Source organism: Oncorhynchus tshawytscha, linkage group LG01 (genome assembly GCF_018296145.1).
Source record: "Oncorhynchus tshawytscha isolate Ot180627B linkage group LG01, Otsh_v2.0, whole genome shotgun sequence".
Classification (NCBI taxonomy): domain Eukaryota; kingdom Metazoa; phylum Chordata; class Actinopteri; order Salmoniformes; family Salmonidae; genus Oncorhynchus; species Oncorhynchus tshawytscha.
In genome coordinates this window covers 49,428,980-49,449,155 of record NC_056429.1, presented here as the reverse complement: position 1 = coordinate 49,449,155, position 20,176 = coordinate 49,428,980, and the positions used below count along the sequence as shown (strand labels likewise).

Genomic DNA, 20,176 nt, shown 5'->3' with positions numbered 1-20,176 from the left:
TTCCATTGCATTATCCATTAAAAGTTAGATTAGAGAGGTTGACGCAGCACATTTTTTTGCATGCTCTCAAGTAGGTTTTGTACTTTCCTCCGGTATTTATTTAGCAAAGATCATAACACATACTCACTCCGGACAGACACAAGCAATGTCTATGTATCTGGGTAGAGGAAATACCCCTCCTAATCTAGTCTAAATATAATTTATATGAACAAATATCAGGTAGCTGTAGTTTGAGAGAGTTTTCATCCCCCCCAGGGCCAGGAGTTTTTTTTAAACCATGATTATCAAAAACTGGTTCCATCATAGCCCATAGAAAAACTTTTTTCCAACTGATTAATCACTGTCATACCTTATAGGGTCCATACTTTTCCTAGTTTGGTAAACAAATAAGGAGAAATCCCAGGCCCCAGGGGGTAAAAATTGCCCCACCGTTCTGCGACCTATGGTGCCACCAGTCTGCTTGCAGTTGTCAGTTATTGTCAGGTATGTGGATGATCAAGGCTTTATTCAGGAACGTTTCTTGGGCTACTTTGTGCCAAGTGGGCAAGATGCGCAGTCTGTTTGACTTTATGAATTTTGAGATGTCTGAGTTTAACTTCATAGAGAAACTCGTTGTTCAAACCTACGATGGCGCAGCTGTAAAGGAATGTAGCTGTAAATACAAATAGCAGATAAGTCCCCTCATGTTCCCTGATAAAGGGGTGACTACTCCACTCCAATACCATTGTCAACTTTCTTCTGACATGAACTGAAGCACGACGTCTGATGTGCCCGCTCATCCACTGGGACATTGAATGTTTCCCTTCAAAGCACTGTGAGTACCCCTATCAATTTTCTCTCATTACTATATGTAGAATCAATCACATTATTACACATCATCAATTTTACTCCTTGCTTTGACTAACTCATTCTTAGCTCTTTTGTCTAACTGTGTAGTGTCTTGTGTTGTCTTTGCAGTAAAATCCTGTCCTGCACTGGTCAAGCCTCTGAACACCTCAACTCATGCCTCACACCTTCACACCTTCACCCTTTCCAACATTGTAAGTAGCCCTCTCATTCCCCATAATATTGTACTATAAATGTTTTTATTAAATGCATTAGGTTAAAATAATTAGTCTTTGATGATTTTTGAAGCACACTTTGTGGTCTCCGTGCATTCCGCACCTATACCGTGAGTCTCCCAGCCTCCACGGATTTTATATATATATATACTGAATGTATAAAATACTGCTCTTTCCATGACAGACTGACCAGGTGAAAGCTATGGTCCCTTATTGAGCCACTTCAGTCAGTGTAGATGAAGGGGAGGAGACTGGTTAAAGGATTTTTAAGCCTCGAGACAATTGAGACATGGATTGTGTATGTGTGCCATTCAGAGGGTGAATGGGCAAGACAAAGGATTGAAGTGCCTTTGAACAGGGTAGGGTAGTAGGTTCCAGGTGCACCAGTTTTGTCAAGAACTGCAAAGCTGTTTAAAAAAAATTCTCAACAGTTTCCCATGTGTATCAACAATGGTCCACCACCCAAAGGACATCCAGCAAACTTAGCACAACTGTGGGAAGTCAATATGGGTCCCTGTGGAATGCTTTCGTCACCTTGTAGAGTCCATGCCAAGACAAATTGAGGCTGTTCTGAGGGCAAAAGGGAAGAATGTTTTGTACACTCAGTGCTATTTTCATATATTTTACTTTCTTTGCTTTTGTGCCCACGGGTAAGGGGTGCTGGTGATCAACTTCTGATAAATGTGTCCTACCTTTGTTCATGTGTAAAGTATTTCCATGTTGTGCGACACACATTGGCATCATACTTCCCTGTTTATCTATAAACATTGGCACAGCATCCTTCTAGAGAGCATAGTTCTGTCTTAGGCTATACCACTGAAGGTTATCAACCTCTTTACACACTTGAGCTTTGATCAATCAACCACCAACACAGTTATCATTATCAATTACTTGAATCTAGTCCTTTCACATTTGCTGTTCCGATATCAATAAAAAATACACGAGACTGATCACCAAAAACAAGAAAAACTTTCCATAACGCAACACCACACAGTGAGTGTTGATAGTCTGTTTTTCTATAAACAGACCATCAACACTCACTACTGCATAACAGTTTATCATAAACAGCTACCTGCATCACTACGGTTTGTTTAGTTTTAACCAGACAGACAGAGGTGAAATATGGGAGGGGGAAACCAGGCACTGATCTGCTTACTAAGACTGTGACAGAATAGTTAAAGGTTCAATAAAAATGAAATAAAAATACCGGTATTCTCTATATAAAGTAAAGAAAAGCTTTTACTAGGATTGCATAAACTCAAACAAAGTATTGCAATGTCACATGCAATTTGATTGTCCAATAAGTTTCAGTATGTTATATTTATTTACTCATGTGCCTCTGAAAGGCAAATACTAGGACAACGGAGAAAGAAAGAAAAATATAATTAAGTACAGACTAAAAAGCACTCACTCACTTCCCACAGTGTAAACAGAGTTCTGTTGCGAGTAGAGCAGAGCGTGAGCAGGCTTCTTTGTACACAGTCCTATTGGAACAGACAGAACACAGTCAACAAGTCCTGGAGTACAACTCCAACACTCTCGCACTACTGCTGCTTCAACTGTATACAACCACCCTAAAAGCTCCTCTACAGGAAATAGGCTCTATAGTGGCTTAATCAATTACAACAGCAGACGTGTGTATCTTGTACAGCTAACTCAACACTTTGAACTACTACGAGTGGGGGGCATTAAACAGTACTTTACCTGTTGTTCCTTAAGTCGAAGCAGGAGAGTGAAGTATATATTCCAGGTGAGTTTGAGTGTGTCCTCCTCCTGGACAGGTGTGTCACCAATCTGCAAAGCACAGGTGTGTGTGTGTGTCCGGTCTCTACCCTGGTTCCACTAGTGTATGTGTTTGCAGGTGTGTCTCCGCTCTACACAGCACAGATGTGTGAGGGAGTGTGTTAGTCCCTTCCTTGAGAAACCTGATAGGGTCTACTATTGCTGCTATTAATTTGACTGCCTCTCTGCGAAATACTGACAATAGAGGGATGGAAGAAGGGATTGGGGAGGGAGAACGGGAGGGTCTTAACTGGATGAGAGAGACAGTTGTGAGGGAGAGAGCTGGCGGGTGTTTGCTTTTTAGCAGTGAAAGGCTACTACATTGACCACAAACCCAAGTGGACAATGGAACATCGCCAGGAAATGTCAACTATAGCCCAACAAAGTTCAAATAGACTAAGTTGGAAAATGTGAACATTACTTAGCCATCACTGTCATTTACCGGACATATAAATAGATAAAGTATTTTCTAATATTTTAAGAAGGCTGGCCACATTAATTAGAACAAACAGGTAACTGCTAAAACAAAGGAAACACCAACAAAGTGTGTTATTAGGGCGTTGGCCACCACAAGCCCTCAGAGCAGCTTCTATGCGCCTTGGCATAAATTCTACAAGTGCCTAGAACTCGAGGGGATGTGACACCATTCTTCCACAATAAATTCCATAATCTGGGGTTTTGTTGATGGTGGTGGAAATGCTGTCTCAGGCGCCAATCCAGAAACTCCCATAAATGTTCAATTGGGTTGAGCTGGTGAATGAGAAAAAAAATGCCATTATAAATGTTATACATGCTTATGACTTATGCTTGAATGCCTACTTTAAAATAGTTATCTAATTAATTAATGCTTTTTCATTAGTTATTTTTACCCATTCATTCAACGGTGGTTCATCATTAAGAGCCTTCGGTTCCCTTTGGTGGTAATATTGATGTGCGTGTCCCATTTTAGGTTGGCTTGGAATGTCAAAAAAAAAAAGTCTTGATCACATAAAAGCCATCAGCGTCAAAATAACAGGCCCCTACTGGAATAAAAGAGCTTATAATCACCATATAACCAATAGGTCAGGGCAACAAAATAATGTTTTAAAACAGAACATGATAGTTTTGTTTGAACAGGAGTTATGAGTGTTTAGTGTCATTTGTGTCATGTGACCCAGATGACAGGACACGCTTACCATCAAGATGGAGGCTGCATCAAATACAGACATTCGGTTGGACACTTCTGTCATACCAAGTAGAAAAGCTAGATCATTTCTTGCCATTTAACATTACATTTCCCTTCATTCAAAGGCAGACAAAACAAATGTATATTCAGTCCAGTCTACATTACATGTGACATATTCTATCACACAGGCCTATTTTGCATGTTGTAAGATTGACTGCAATCCAAAGTGAACATGTTATCTTTTGTCATCGGGCCAGATATGTGGTACTGTACATTTGCCTAGCACAAGAGAAAAATACTTTCCATAATAAAAATGTCCCTGTTTAAACTCAGGTGTATAAAAGGCATTTTACTGTAGGAAACAGAATGGAGCTTACCAGAGATGAAATGTTTATGTTTACTGTTTCTCCTACACATCCCTGGGATGTTCCCTCAGATAGATGGTTAGCTGGTACTGATCTATTTTTGGTTCTCAAAGTCTAGTTTTAATTTAAGCTGTATTTTAAATAAGTCTTAATAGCAGAGTAGCTTAACACTTCCTGGCAAAGATAAACACTGACCTATCCTCTTGATGTGAGCCACGACCTCCAACTCTCCTCCATCTCTAAACCAAATCTTATTGGTCACATGCGTGTTTAGCAATGTTATTGCAGGTGTAGCGAAATGCTTGCGTTTCTAGCTCCAACAGTATCCTGCGTCTTGAAGTTCACCACCCATGTCGTCTGTTAATCAGTCTATCGCTCTACCTGAGCCGACCCTGATAGCCCATTTACAGAATCTCCCATCCATCGCTGCTGCTGAACTGACCCTACCGCCTAAAAAAAACAGGCCCTGTCCAGAAACAATCCCCCTTGCCCAATGGCAACTTTCTCCTGTGCTAAATTCCCCCACCCTCCCCCTTAAGCACTCATGTGGATCTTAAGAGTTTGGGATTCAGAACAAGTGAAAGTTGCCCATAGGAACAGATCCAGGATCTGTGCATTTTCCCCCAATCCAAACATGAACCATTAGGGGTTTAAAAGCAAAACTGACAGATCAATGTGTAGGAGTTTCATTGCATGCAATGTGGTATGACGTGGCTGATCTCTGGGTTGGCTTGTTCCTAAGAAAGATGGCAGCACTGTCACTGTCTGGTCTGCATCATACCAGAGGAAAAGCATAAACACAGGTGGTGTACAGTGTGTACAAAACATTAGGAACACCTGCACTTTCCATGACAGACTGACCAAGTGAAAGCTATGATCCTTTATTGATGTCACCTGTGAAAACTAATCAGTGTAGATGAAGGGGAGGAGACAGGTTAAATAAGGATTTTTAAGCCTTGCGAAAGATTGTATATGTGCCATTCAGAGGGTGAATGGGCAAGAAAAAGTGCCTTTGAACGGGGTATGGTAGTAGGTGCCAGGTTCACCGGTTTTGTCAAGAACTGCAATGCTGTTGGGTTTTGAGTGTTTCAAGAACAGCAACGCTGCTGGGTTTCCCATGTGTATCAAGAATGGTCCACCACCCAAAGGACTTCCAGCCAACTTGGCACAACTGTGGGAAGCATTGGAGTCTACATCTCTGTGGAAAACATTCGACACCTTGTCGAGTCCATGCCCTGACGAACTGAGGCTGTTCTGGGGGCAAAATGGGGTGCAACTCAATATTAGGAAGGTGTTTCTAATGTTTTGGACATTCAGTATAAAATGGATAAAGATAAGAGTACAAGAGATGAATGAGAGGTTTTGACATTTCTGCTAGAGCCTCCCAAGACTGCCTTTAGGTGAAATGTAAACGATAACATCTGCTTTATATTCCTAATCTTTTTTCATCTGCACTAAATGTACAGCCCAAAGGCTTGCTAATGCTATGCAGTCAGTTTCAGCATAATGGGAATCATACACTTGGCCTAGGAGAGAATGAGCCAGTATTCTTACACCCATCCATGGAAATGTCAGTCATTATCAAGCCTAGTCATCTCTCACATCACATCTGCTACAACACCAAAATGGATCAACGGTCTTCTGGAACAGAGGTGATATTTTAGAACGGAAATTGCATTCTAGTCTTGGAGATTTCCGTGCTAACATGGAGAACAATTTACCCAAAGTCTGTCCGTCTAGCTTCAGAGGCTTCAGCCTACTATCAAAAACACCTATTCTGCCACCCAAAGCCAGCAGGTAAGTCTGGGGCAAAACTTCCTATTGACATCAATGTGTGACTTAAGCGGAAGTTAGTATTTGCCCCTAATAACAGACAGAACAAGTGAAGAGCCTGAGTCAACTGCACTTAAGTGAAAATGATTCTTTATTGATACCCTAACACAAATCAATGGCAGAAACTAGGCAAAATATAATATACTGTATATCAACACAGCCCTATCACATGAGCCGCTAACGGGAACAGGTATGGGTACTTCACACCACTGACTCAAATCACACCCTACTCCTTATATAAACTCAGCAAATAAAGAAACGTCAATTTCAGGGCCCTGTCTTTCAAAGATAATTCATAAAAACCAAAATAACTAGACAGATCTTCATTGTAAAGGGTTTAAACACTGTGTCCTATGCTTGATCAATGAACCATAAACAATTAATGAACATGTGCACCTGTGGAACAGTCGTTAAGACACTAACAGCTTACAGACGGTAGGCAATTAAGGTTACAGTTATGAAAACTAAGGACACAAAAGAGGCCTTTCTACTGACTCTGAAAAACACCAAAAGAAAGATGCCCAGGGTCCCTGCTCATCTGTGTGAACATGTCTTAGGGCATGCTTCAAGGAGGCATGAGGACTGCAGATGTGGACAGGGCAATAAATTGCAATGTCCGTACTGTGAGACGCCTAAGACAGCGCTACAGGGAGACAGGACGGACAGCTGATCGTCTTCACAGTAACACCTGCACAGGATCGGTACATCTGAACATCACACCTGCGGGACAGGTACAGGATGGCAACAACAACTGCCCGAGTTACACCAGAAACGCACAATCCCTCCATCAGTGCTCAGACTGTCCACAATAGGCTGAGAGAGGCGGAACTGAGGGCTTGTAGGCCTGTTGTAAGGCAGGTCCTCACCAGACATCACAGGCAACAACGTCACCTATGGGCACAAACCCACCGTCGCTGGACCAGACAGGACTGGCAAAAAGTGCTCTTCACTGACGAGTCACGGTTTTGTCTCACCAGGGGTGATGGTCGGATTTGCGTTTATAGTCGAAGGAATGAGCGTTACACCGAGGCCTGTACTCTGAAGCGGGATCGATTTGGAGGTGGAGGGTCCGTCATGGTCGGTGTGTGGTGTGTCACAGCATCATCGGACTGAGCTTGTTGTCATTGCTGTGCGTTAAAGAGAAGACATCCTCCTCCCTCATGTGGTACCCCTTCCTGCAGGCTCATCCTGACATGACCCTCCAGCATAACAATGCCACCAGCCATACTGCTCTTTCTGTGCGTGATTTCCTGCAAGACCAGAATGTCAGTGTTCTGCCATGGCCAGCGAAGAACCCACATCTGAATCCCATTGAGCACGTCTGGGACCTATTGGATCGGAGGGTGAGGGCAAGGGTCATTCTCCCCAGAAATGTCCAGGAACTTGCAGGTGCCTTGGCGGAAGAGTAGGGTAACATCTCACAGCAAGAACTGGCAAATCTGGTGCAGTCCATGAGGAGGAGATGCACTGCAGTACTTAATGCAGCTGCTGGCCACACCAGATACTGACTTACATTTGATTTTACCCCCCCCTTTGTTCAATTTCTGTTAGTCACATGTCTGTGGAACTTGTTCCATTTATGTCTCAGTTGTTGAATCTTGTGTAAATATTTGTATTGAACATATGTTAAGTTTGCTGAAAATAAACACAGTTGACAGTGAGAGGACATTTATTTTTTTACTGAGTTAAGTACACCACAGGCGGTGATGCCCTATTTAGAGAAACAGGTGTGATTTGAGGCGTGCCCTCAGTTTTCTATTCAGTCACTGCAGAAGTGCTGGACCAGAAGATATGGATGTTAGAAAACATGATTGGATAGTCAAACATTGTACAGTTAAGTCTGGGTGGATTTAGAGAGCTTGGGAGGGTTGGTCCTGTGGACTTGGGGGGCTGCTCAACTTGTCATGGAGCTCAGGAGAGACCCCTTGTGGTGAAACTTAGTATCTACACCAACTATGCACAGAGAAAACAGAGGATTCATTCATCACTGTATTGACTTGACTGAAAATCATGTGAAGATAACTATGAGAAACATATGCTACACCATTTGAAATTATTGCCCTTTTACTCTTCTCATACATCCGAATGTTGATAAAGTGACATTGGTGTGGGTTATTGACAAGGTAAAGTATAATTTAGACGACAAAGCCAGAGCAGCCCACCATCTGACATTGGAGGCAAAGACATGGATATTGTACATGAGCTTGTGAATTTAAGCCAGACAGGCTCCATTGACATTTTAAAAAATCAATAAATTGTATGTTGAACCCAAATTCATAGCCAAGCTCATTGAATGTATTTTCCAAACGGTTCAAAAATTATTGTATTTTTGTATCTTTACTTTAGAGAGATGCATTAGATCAACACCCTAAGGCAGAATACATAGAATTACAATTATACAGAAACTACCTTTAAATATACAAGCACAAAGACACATAAAACATGAGGGGGGGAAGCCCAAAAAATGATTCTTAATACAAACCAATAGTATGTCGGGGATCGATGTTCAAAAAGGTCTTGCAAAGTAAATTCTTGGTCTGTAGCTTTCAAAAATTGTGATAAAATGTTTGGGAAAACAACACAATGTTTATCTTAAATCTTACAATGCCTTGTCAAAATTGTCTTCAAATGTTTCAAGTAGCAAATCGGAGAGAAACAAACATTGTCTGAGGTGTGGACGCAAGGTACTGAGCGGATAAGTAGACAGAGGATAGGGTGCCACTTGGGATTCAACCCTATCCTCTAAGTGCACTACTTTTGCCCATAGCCCTATAGGTCCTTGTCAAAAATAGTTCACTACATGGGGAATAGGTGCCATTAAAGGCACAGCCTTGAACACTAAAGAGGTGGCCTTTCCCTTCAGATCAGAAACACTGGGCTTCGTTATAACCATATCGGACACTGACAGGCTACATACTGATTCAGACAAACACAATATTACATAGAAGTAGTAATCAATCACAATAATACAAATGATCTAACAGTAATAATTATACAGGTATATACCGTTGATTCTCCTCTCCAGTCACAGGTTTCTGAATCTTTACAATTTCTTCATATAAGCCATAATAAAAAAGAACAAAACACCATCAATTCATAAGAAAAATAGATTGAAGTTAGTGGGAAAAAAGTGCAAAGAATATTCAGGGGTGTTTTTTTTACTTTGTTTTTGCTTGTCTGTTTCATTTTTAGAAATTGATATAAAAATAAAAAATTGAAATCAAATTAAAAACATAGAACATTGAAACCCACTTCTGTATGGCCAGGCGCTCTGGTCCAGGTGGGGAAGTAGGACCGCTCTCCAGTACCCTTGTGTGTGTATGAGATTTGCATGTGTGTGTATGTGTTGCTTGTGTGTGTGTTTAAGGTTTAGCGTAGTGGTTCTCAACTCCGGTCCTCAAGCTCCGGCAGTGTACAGGTTTTTGTTCCAACCAGGTCCTACAAAACAAATAATTTCGTTTTTAAAAACTGAACGTTGGATTTATGCTGTAGTGCACACAATACTTTTTATTCTGCTAAATCTAAGAGCTAATAAATAAAGCTAGGTATTCCTTCCCTGTGAGGTGAGCACAACAGAAACAGAGGTACGTTGTCAAGGCAACACACCCAGAGACCCGAGGTTGGAACAAGAACCCGCCAATATGGCTGTGACGGCTAGCACTGTGATCATAAAAGGCAGAATCCAGCTCTGACTCAAACACTCTGACCGGTAAGCACAGACACTAAAAGAGCAGAGTCAGGCCTAGCGCTGATAAGCGAGGGGAGCCAGGAGAAGAGGGCCGGGGTTGAATACCACTGAGCATGTGCGAGAGAGAGCGTGAGTAGCGATTCATTCAGCAGGTAAATGAGTTGCGTATCTGGGTGCTGAGTTAGGGTTTATGGTTGTGGCTCTACTGTGAGGACTGAGAGTCGTTGTTCTTGCTGTCCTGGCTGTTGGGGGTCTTGTTGTTGTTCCAGGGTGAGTTCGCACCCCCCAGGGCAGGGGAGCTGCCGAAACTGTCCTCGTCCTCCAGGCCCCCCCCTCCATTGGCCGTGTCGAACTGGCCATTCTCCAGCCGCGTGATCAGACGCTCATCCTCGTCTCCAAACTCCCCTCCCATCAGAGTGGGCTCGCCCACCATCATCACGTCCTAGAGAGGGACAGCAAGGGCCGGAACATTATCCCCACAACCATGGGGGAGAACCGAGCATGGACGATCCCAAAGGACTTAGAAAATGGTGGGATGGATGGGGCTGGGACTACCGTTGTTACTCGTAATGGTGAGTTTTGGGCTAGATGAGACTTATGGGATATAAAGTGTTTTTATGATTAATATTTTACATATCCTTTAGGTCCTTGAAGGCCTAAAATTATATGGACATTTTAAAGTAAAGCTTTTTGGGACCTCTGAAAATAAGGATAATTCATGTTTCAGTGACTGTCCATCCATGCTCACCCCACTTACAATCAGACATAACTCTGGGTTTCAGGCACCCAGCCCAAATACTCAACAACATCTACAACAGGCCCAATGCCGGCCTCTATTCCAGGGATTTGGGTAATATCGCCCTTCCCTGTTGGTCAGCGGTGGGCAGCCCTAATCCTTGAGTGCTGCATCATGGGGGTTTTCATTCCACCTCGGGTCTCATTGGCTCACTCAATCAATAGCTGCTCAGCTGCCTGTGAATTCTATGTTTTGATAGGCTCAGGTAGATGCGGCTTTTAAGGTTGTAGGACGATAAAGCAGATTGAGCGGCATGTCTCACCCGCTCCAGGTAGACGCTATCCCTAACCACAATATAGGATAAGATTGGCATATCTCCTCTCCTAACTTTAATAGTTAGAGGGATGATATTGTATCTGATCCTGGGCCAGCAGTAAGGGGTAATGTGTACCTACTGAATGAGAGTGCGGCCCCAGAGGACCAGGTACTGCCCAGCACTGGCTCACGTCAGTCTTTGGTATAAGCATAATATACACTTGCACTATCCCCCAATACCTGTAGCCGACTTTCCCCACTGATTTTAAGACCAAAAGCTCCACCTCCACCCTTTCTCCTCTCAACCCCTATCCTGCATTCCCCTATCCCAAACAACCCTGCCTTGAACTCATGTCCTTATCATACCAGCCCCCATCCCCATCTTTCCTGGCCCCACACTCCCCCATGTTACCTGTCCCAACCCCACCCCGTCACTCTATCCCCACCCCACCTCCAAACACCTATCGTTCCCCACCTCCAAACCCCTATCGTTCCCCACTCCCCACAAGGTCATGTAGATGGGATGCTTACAGGTACCTGTGTGGAGAGGGGGAAGTTGTTAGCAGGACTCTTCTTCTTGCTGTTGTTGTTGTTTCCTCCTCCAGCGCTCATGTTGCTTCCACCAGACATCTTCCTTTTCCTCCGCTTGTTGGGCGCTTGTCTGGCCGGCTCAGCTGGATATAAAGAGAGGGGGAGAGGTGTTACTGAGATCTGCAGTGTGTGTGTGTGTGTGTGTGTGTGTCTTGATCAGGTTACTCATCACCCAAGTTTGTTTCACCATATAAAAGTGTGTTGTCTGTATACAGAGTGTGTGATGACTGTGTTTACCTGGTGGGGCCACCATGCGTTGCCACTTTTGGAAGAGACAGGTCTTGAGACAGTCTCTGGGACTCAGACTGTAGGTCTTGTGTCTGGACATCAACTCCTGCATCGGCTCCAAGATCACACACAGCTAGAGGAAAGAGAAAGACATTGACAGTCAGACTACCAATACTTCAGCACCTCTAATAGAATGCCAGCTCGGTAGGAACCCCGGTATGGTCAAATTAAAGTGAGTACAACCTTTTCATTCTACTTCAAGCACTAACTGGGGGTGACTTACCCTAAGGTAGTTGAGTGTGGAGTTGGACAGACCACATCTTGTGATGTTTTTGGCCAGCTGGTCCAGCATCTGAGGGTCCTGCACCTTGGAAGAGGGGGAGGAGAGCAGGGAAGCAATGACTGAATGGTGGTCAGTAACACTGGCATCAATCAATAACTGTTTCTGTGACCTTTTAATTGTGAATTATCATTGAAATGTAAATTAATCGTTTTGGATTGTAATGTGATTTGTTGATTCAAATAAAGTATTTAAAGTGTGACTCACGTGCATAGCTAGTATGCTACGAGGCAGGACCTCTCTGTGTTGTCTGATGCTAAAGTGCCATGTCTTGATCCTCATCATGTCGTCAAACATGAACTCCAGGTATAAACGACCCTCCACACACACCTAGAGGGGAGAGAAGTTAAAGGTCAAACACAAAGGATGAGAGGAAAAAATAAAGCATTGTTTGTGTGTGTAGGGGGGGGGGACTGAAATTAGTGTTTGGATTTGTTGAGTTGTGGAACATTTGAGGATTTGGAAATGCAGAACAATGTATATTTGAAATTGAGAGTTAAATGTGTGCTTGCAAATGGAGAATGGAATGTGTATTTGCAAATGGAGAATGGAATGTGTATTTGCAAATGGAGAATGGAATGTGTACAAAGGTCTGTATGTTCAAATGGACGAGAAAGTGTATTTTACGTACCTGTGTGAACATGGGCTTGCCGTTCTGTGTAACCATGGTGCACTGGTCACAGTCTAGAGACACAAAGTTACTGTGGAATGACTCTTTAGGGTGTTTCAATGTGTAGAACAGCTCAGTGGCGCCCCCTTCAAAGATACTTCGGAAGTACCGTGGGATCAATGTCCGGCCGATAGCTAAGGAGAAGAATAATTTAATGACATTCCTTTGTATAAAATACTACGGACGAGTATTAGGGATAAGTGAAGAGTGGAAAAAAAATGTTTTGTACTACTATAAGTATTTTTGCATAGATAAAATATCAAAGTTGATAATAAAGTCAAATATTTAGAACTCGGGAATTTCAATTTGAGAATAAAGTGGCAGTTATATTTCAAGATTAAAGAGGGGATTTGGTTAATTGCATGCCTCCCTGTTGCTGTGCACTGTTGAAATGCCTGAGTTAGATGACCTGGTGAAACCAATGATTTATATACACACAACATGACTGACAGTGTTGAAGCAACCGTGCCTCCATCTTGGAACTCACCCACCATTGGGGAAAAAAATTATAATTTGGAACCTATAGAAATATATTTAATACATGTTAGTTATATTATGTAAGCTAAACATAAAAGCATTACAATATTCCTTACGGTGTCTTTTTTTATTACTAATGTCCTCACTACAAATTTTTTATATTTTTTAAATACATGTAATTTTGTCCTTGAAACATTTAATTGAAACACTGTAGAATCCCATTCATTCCTATGGAAGACTGATCCTACTGGGGAGGGCCAGTATGGCCGACAGGTGGCTTCAAAGCCTCTCAATAGCCAATACATAGCATCAGCAATCCAGGGTTTATATATATAAATCGGTGAAACTATCATTTGGAATTGGCTTTAGAAACGAGGAAATCCTTACTCTTTTAGCACATAATGTTATTATAAGTATTAGGACCTTGTGGCGCAGATTGGGTCTTTCAGAAGGAGGAACCAAACCAACTTGGATGAGAGAGCCTATTGCAAAAGTGAAATCAACAATATTATACAGAATACATGACAAAAAGTATGTGGACACCTGCTCGTCAAACATCTCATTTCAAAATCATGGGCATTAATATGGAGTTAGTCCCCACTTTGCTGGGAAGGCTTTCCACTAGATGTAGGAACATTTCTGTGGGGACTTGCTTCCATTCAGCCACAAACATTGAGGTTTGGGCACTGATGTTGGGTGGTTAGGCCTCGCTCACAGTTGGTGTTCCAATTCATCCCAAAGGTATTCAATGGGGTGGAGGTCAGGGCTCTGTGCAGGCCAGTCAAGTTCTTCCACACCAATCTCGACAAACATTTTTTTTACAGACCTCGTTTTGTGCACGGGGGCATTGTCATGCTGAAACAGGAAAGGGCCTTCCCCAAACTGTTACAACAAAGTTGCACAGAATCTTCTAGAATATCATTGTTTGCTGTTGCGTTAAGACTTCCCTTCACTGGAACTAGGGGGCCTAGCTCATACCATGAAATACAGCCCCACAACATTATTCCTCTTCCACCAAACTTTACAGTTGACATTATGCACTCGTACAGGTAGCTTTCTCCTGGCATCCGCAAAACCCAGATTTGTCCGTCGGACTGCGAGATGGTGAAGCGTGATTCATCACTCCAGAGAACATGTTTCCACTGCTCCAGAGTCCAATGGCGGCGAGCTTTACACCACTCCAGCCGACACTTGGCATGGTGATCTTAGGCTTGTATGTCGCTGCTCGGCCATGGAATCCCATTTCATTAAGCTCCCAACGAACAGTTCTTGTGCAGACGTTGCTTCCAGAGGCAGTTTGTAGTGTGTTGCAACCGAGGACATGCGATTTTTATGCACTATGTGCTTCAGCAATCCAGTTAGGTGAGCTTGTGTGGCTTACCACTTCGCGGCTGAGCCGTTGTTGCGCCTACACGTTTCCACTTCACAATAACAGCACTTACAGTTGACCGGGGAAGCTCTAGCAGGGCAAAAATTTGACTGACTGACTTGTTGGCACGGTGGCATCCTATGACGGTGCCACGTTGAAAGTCACTGAGCTCTTCAGTTAGGCCATTCTACTGCCAATGTTTGTCTATGGAGATTACATGGCTGTGTGCTCAATTTTATACACCTGTTGGCAACAAGTGTGGCTGAAATAGACGAATCCACTAATTTGAAGGGGTGTCCACATACACTGTATATATAACAGGGTATTAGGAATTTCATCATTCCTCCTCCTCAGACCTCAACCCCTCCCCTACTCAAGTATCAGCCCTGCACTAGTTAAGCACCACACCACATTCTCAATCCTCACCCCTGCATTGGTCAGGTATAATCCTGCCTCATCGCTCTCATCTGTGCATCAGTCAGTTCTCACCCTTGCATTACACCACACCACACGTTACACACACCACACGTTTCTTTTAAAACTACAATGACCATGACTATTGGCCGAAATACATGTACATTTAAACAGCCAGCTAGGAATGATAATTTAGCATCATGGTGATATATTAATTTCAAAAAGGTACTAGCAAGAATAGTTTAGGGAAATTATGTTTACATACACAAACTAGAGTCCTTCACTTGCTAGCTAGCTATGAATTTATTTACAGAATAGCTAGCCACAAAAACTAGATTGGGTAGGTCTAGTTACATAGCAGGATCAATTAGTAATACCCAATTAATTTGCTTACATTTAGGAAATGTGTTTGAAATGGGCATAATTCTTTAATTGATTAAACCAACCCATGTTATTTAGCTGTATTAATCTATGGTGGTGTACCAGAATTCTAAGATTGTATTAGGTTGTGTTTACATAGTCCCTCACGGAATTACGTTTCAGTGGCCACGCCCCTCTACTGGGGTAGGGGTGTAAAGAAATCAAATCAAATCAAATTTTATTTGTCACATACACATGGTTAGCAGTTAATGCGAGTGTAGCGAAATGCTTGTGCTTCTAGTTCCGACAATGCAGTAATAACGAGCAAGTAATCTAACTAACAATTCCAAAAAAAACTACTGTCATACACAGTGTAAGGGGATAAAGAATATGTACATAAGGATATATGAATGAGTGATGGTACAGAGCAGCATAGGCAAGATACAGTAGATGATATCGAGTACAGTATATACATATGAGATAAGTATGTAAACCAAGTGGCATAGTTAAAGTGGCTAGTGATACATGTATTACATAAGGATGCAGTCGATGATATAGAGTACAGTATCAACGTATGCATATGAGATGAACAATGTAGGGTAAGTAACATTATATAAGGTAGCATTGTTTAAAGTGGCTAGTGATATATTTACATCATTTCCCATCAATTCCCATGATTAAAGTGGCTGGAGTAGAGTCAGTGTCATTGACAGTGTGTTGGCAGTAGCCACTCAATGTTAGTGGTGGCTGTTTAACAGTCTGATGGCCTTGAGATAGAAGCTGTTTTTCAGACTCTCGGTCCCAGCTTTGATGCACCTGTACTGACCTCGCCTTCTGGATGGCAGCGGGGTGAACAGGCAGTGGCTCGGGTGGTTGATGTCCTTGATGATCTTTATGGCCTTCCTGTAGCATCGGGTGGTGTAGGTGTCCTGGAGGGCAGGTAGTTTGCCCCCGGTGATGCGTTGTGCAGACCTCACTACCCTCTGGAGAGCCTTACGGTTGAGGGCGGTGCAGTTGCCATACCAGGCGGTGATACAGCCCGCCAGGATGCTCTCGATTGTGCATCTGTAGAAGTTTGTGAGTGCTTTTGGTGACAAGCCGAATTTCTTCAGCCTCCTGAGGTTGAAGAGGCGCTGCTGCGCCTTCCTCACGATGCTGTCTGTGTGAGTGGACCAATTCAGTTTGTCTGTGATGTGTATGCCGAGGAACTTAAAACTTGCTACCCTCTCCACTACTGTTCCATCGATGTGGATGGGGGTGTTCCCTCTGCTGTTTCCTGAAGTCCACAATCATCTCCTTAGTTTTGTTGACGTTGAGTGTGAGGTTATTTTCCTGACACCACGCTCCGAGGGCCCTCACCTCCTCCCTGTAGGCCGTCTCGTCGTTGTTGGTAATCAAGCCTACCACTGTTGTGTCGTCCGCAAACTTGATGATTGAGTTGGAGGCGTGCATGGCCACGCAGTCGTGGGTGAACAGGGAGTACAGGAGAGGGCTCAGAACGCACCCTTGTGGGGCCCCAGTGTTGAGGATCAGCGGGGAGGAGATGTTGTTGCCTACCCTCACCACCTGGGGGCGGCCCGTCAGGAAGTCCAGTACCCAGTTGCACAGGGCGGGGTCGAGACCCAGGGTCTCGAGCTTGATGACGAGCTTGGAGGGTACTATGGTGTTGAATGCCGAGCTGTAGTCGATGAACAGCATTCTCACATAGGTATTCCTCTTGTCCAGATGGGTTAGGGCAGTGTGCAGTGTGGTTGAGATTGCATCGTCTGTGGACCTATTTGGGCGGTAAGCAAATTGGAGTGGGTCAAGGGTGTCAGGTAGGGTGGAGGTGATATGGTCCTTGACTAGTCTCTCAAAGCACTTCATGATGACGGATGTGAGTGCTACGGGGCGGTAGTCGTTTAGCTCAGTTACCTTAGCTTTCTTGGGAACAGGAACAATGGTGGCCCTCTTGAAGCATGTGGGAACAGCAGACTGGTATAGGGATTGATTGAATATGTCCGTAAACACACCGGCCAGCTGGTCTGCGCATGCTCTGAGGGCGCGGCTGGGGATGCCGTCTGGGCCTGCAGCCTTGCGAGGGTTAACACGTTTAAATGTCTTACTCACTTCGGCTGCAGTGAAGGAGAGACCGCATGTTTCCGTTGCAGGCCGTGTCAGTGGCACTGTATTGTCCTCAAAGCGGGCAAAAAGTTATTTAGTCTGCCTGGGAGCAAGACATCCTGGTCCGTGACTGGGCTGGGTTTCTTCCTGTAGTCCGTGATTGACTGTAGACCCTGCCACATACCTCTTGTGTCTGAGCCGTTGAATTGAGATTCTACTTTGTCTCTGTACTGGCGCTTAGCTTGTTTGATAGCCTTGCGGAGGGAATAGCTGCACTGTTTGTATTCAGCCATGTTACCAGACATCTTGCCCTGATTAAAAGCAGTGGTTCGTGCCTTCAGTTTCACACGAATGCTGCCATCAATCCACGGTTTCTGGTTAGGGAATGTTTTAATCGTTGCTATGGGAACGACATCTTCAACGCACGTTCTAATGAACTCGCACACAAGATCCCTCAATCTGCCGTTGGCACACATACAAATTAGCCTCAAGGTTGCCTTGTTAAATCTTCTTCATTCTCTTCAATTAAATACCATGACTGTTTTCTCATTAGCTGGAAATGTTTGAAATGTCCAATACAACATACATCAGTGATTTTGTTTTACTTTAAGACAGACTGGTAGAATAGCATGCATAGCTAAACATCACTAGCATTCACTGGTTGAAGTAACTTAAGAGTAATGGGAGTTGATTGGTGACTATGACATGAATATATATATATATATAAAATTCACAACATTTGGACGGGAGTTATAATACAAAATAATGTAAACTGTCTTATTGCTTGAATTCAGGCTTGACTGAATGGTGAAAGATTGCTTCAATTTTCCCATGTGGACCAATGCAGCCAGTGGAGTGCCTACAACATCCATAGCTAGTAACTTTGTAATGGAAACCAATTTAATCATAGTAAATTATGGTATTTCTTAATTGCCAGCTACATTTTCCAAATATTATACCTCCATGTGTTGTCAGCTCTTAGCATATTTTTTTGGCCAATGTAAAAGCTCATTGTGAACAAATGAGTGCAAGGGTGAGAAGGAGAAGTGAGGCTTGACTAATGCAGGGGCGAGGAAAATTGAGGAGAAGGAGTGACACTTGACTGGGTTGATACTTGACATGGCGAGGGGTGAAGAATGGGAGTTCCTAATATGGATTCCATACACTTGTGTACCAGGCAATCCCAGCAGTCGCATGTCAGTGCGATTATGGCTGAGAAGAATATCCTGCTGTAGCCTATTAAAGAAATACTTTATTCTGGAGAGTGGCTTTATTCTCCAAATATTGCAACTTCATTCATGAATTTGTATTTTGACTTTATTCCAAATATGATTTTGTTTAGATTCCCCACACACAATACCCTCACCAATCACCATTCATATTTTTTTTCTCTTCACTTGGCCTAAATATTCTTGTGTAAAATAAAGATTGTAACCATATTGTGTAACAGGGTGAAATCTATACGATCCCATTTTAAAATCCTCCCTGAAAGTCTAAGTGTCTTACTGTATCGTTTGGGCCCGTCCTCCAGACAAAAGGTTATGGTCAGCATGGCATCATCTTCAAAGAACTCTGTGGTGAAGGCATCCCACCAGAGATTGTCACAGTCCTACAACACACAATAAATGAATAAATCTGCCATCACAAGTTGTCAGAGTCTTACAAGAGCACAGTAAGACTGACAACCGGAATAATTGAGTTTGTGTGCGTGTGTGTTGGGCTTTCACCTCTGTCCAGTTCTGTAGCCGCTTGTTGAGCTCAAATATCCTGTAGTCTGTCTGGTTGCCGTATGGTGTAGGTCTCCTGCAACAGGACAGAGCAGGGTCAGTACACAACTTTATTTTCCGTTTGAAAGTTTTTCTCCAACACTTTTTGGAGGCCTGAGGGGTAAGGGTTGAATCTGTGATGTATGCTCAGTTGGTGTACTCACCCCATGCCAGGCTCTAGGTATGACGGGGGGTACATTGGTGTTGGCCTGCAGAAAGACAGGCGAGAGTGAAAATGTATTCTAATAATTATATAGGTACTAATAGTACCAAACTACAGTACTAACAGTATGAGCTAAGTGGAAGTTGTGTGTGTCCTACCCCACGTCTCTGTCCAGCATGGTGCCGGGGTGGAAGGGGGGGAAGGCACTGCCGTTAGGGCCGGGCTCCTTGGGGGAGTACAGCTTGAACGACTTAGATGAACAGCCTGGAGAGAGAAAGGAAAAAGGAGATTGAGCGATTTGGTGCTCTGTACACAGCAACAACAAAATCGACCAATGAATTGTCACCTCGCACCAACACGCCCCACGATTGAGCCATAAGACTGCCAAATAGTTACATTGCATTGACCCCATCTTGCACTGAATATGCACACTCACAAGCATAAACACACACACAATATATATATATATATACACATACATACATACATTGCTCAAAAAAATAAAGGGAACACTTAAACACAATGTAACTCCAAGTCAATCACACTTCTGTGAAATCAAACTGTCCTCTTAGGAAGCAACACTGATTGACAATAAATTTCACATGCTGTTGTGCAAATGGAATAGGCAACAGGTTGGAAATTATAGGCAATTAGCAAGACACCCCCAATAAAGGGGTGGTTCTGCAGGTGGTGACCACAGACCACTTCTCAGTTCCTATGCTTCCTGTCTGATGCTTTGGTCACTTTTGA

At 43.2% G+C, this 20,176-nt stretch overlaps 2 protein-coding genes across 10 annotated transcripts in view; both read right to left on the bottom strand.

Moving 5' to 3' along the window:
• LOC112252459 (prominin-1-A) overlaps positions 1–3,024 on the bottom strand; it is a 37,595-nt gene extending 34,571 nt beyond the window's left edge. Inside the window, exons 1-2 of one of the 4 annotated variants that reach the window (XM_042322493.1) lie at positions 2,766–3,024; positions 2,477–2,545 (exon numbers count right to left, since the gene is read on the bottom strand). The gene's annotated coding sequence lies outside the window, so the exon portion shown is untranslated. Of the gene's footprint in view, positions 1–2,472; positions 2,546–2,765 lie in introns of all 4 variants that reach the window. The other 3 variants (XM_024423704.2, XM_024423698.2, XM_024423713.2) reach the window with 3 other exon arrangements.
• Positions 3,025–7,857: 4,833 nt separating this feature from the next.
• The window catches only part of ldb1a (LIM domain binding 1a), a 33,385-nt gene continuing 21,066 nt past the window's right edge, over positions 7,858–20,176 (bottom strand). For 2 of the 6 annotated variants that reach the window (XM_024423644.2, XM_024423669.2), the window contains 10 exons: positions 19,585–19,690; positions 19,428–19,472; positions 19,225–19,300; positions 19,004–19,106; positions 12,736–12,908; positions 12,312–12,434; positions 12,048–12,131; positions 11,774–11,897; positions 11,477–11,619; positions 7,858–10,336 (listed from right to left, as the gene is read on the bottom strand). In XM_024423644.2, the coding sequence (XP_024279412.1) occupies positions 10,097–10,336; positions 11,477–11,619; positions 11,774–11,897; positions 12,048–12,131; positions 12,312–12,434; positions 12,736–12,908; positions 19,004–19,106; positions 19,225–19,300; positions 19,428–19,472; positions 19,585–19,690 (1,217 nt within the window). In that variant the 3' untranslated portion in view covers positions 7,858–10,096. The remainder of the gene's footprint in view (positions 10,337–11,476; positions 11,620–11,773; positions 11,898–12,047; positions 12,132–12,311; positions 12,435–12,735; positions 12,909–19,003; positions 19,107–19,224; positions 19,301–19,427; positions 19,473–19,584; positions 19,691–20,176) is intronic. The other 4 variants (XM_024423661.2, XM_024423652.2, XM_024423678.2 and 1 more) reach the window with 4 other exon arrangements.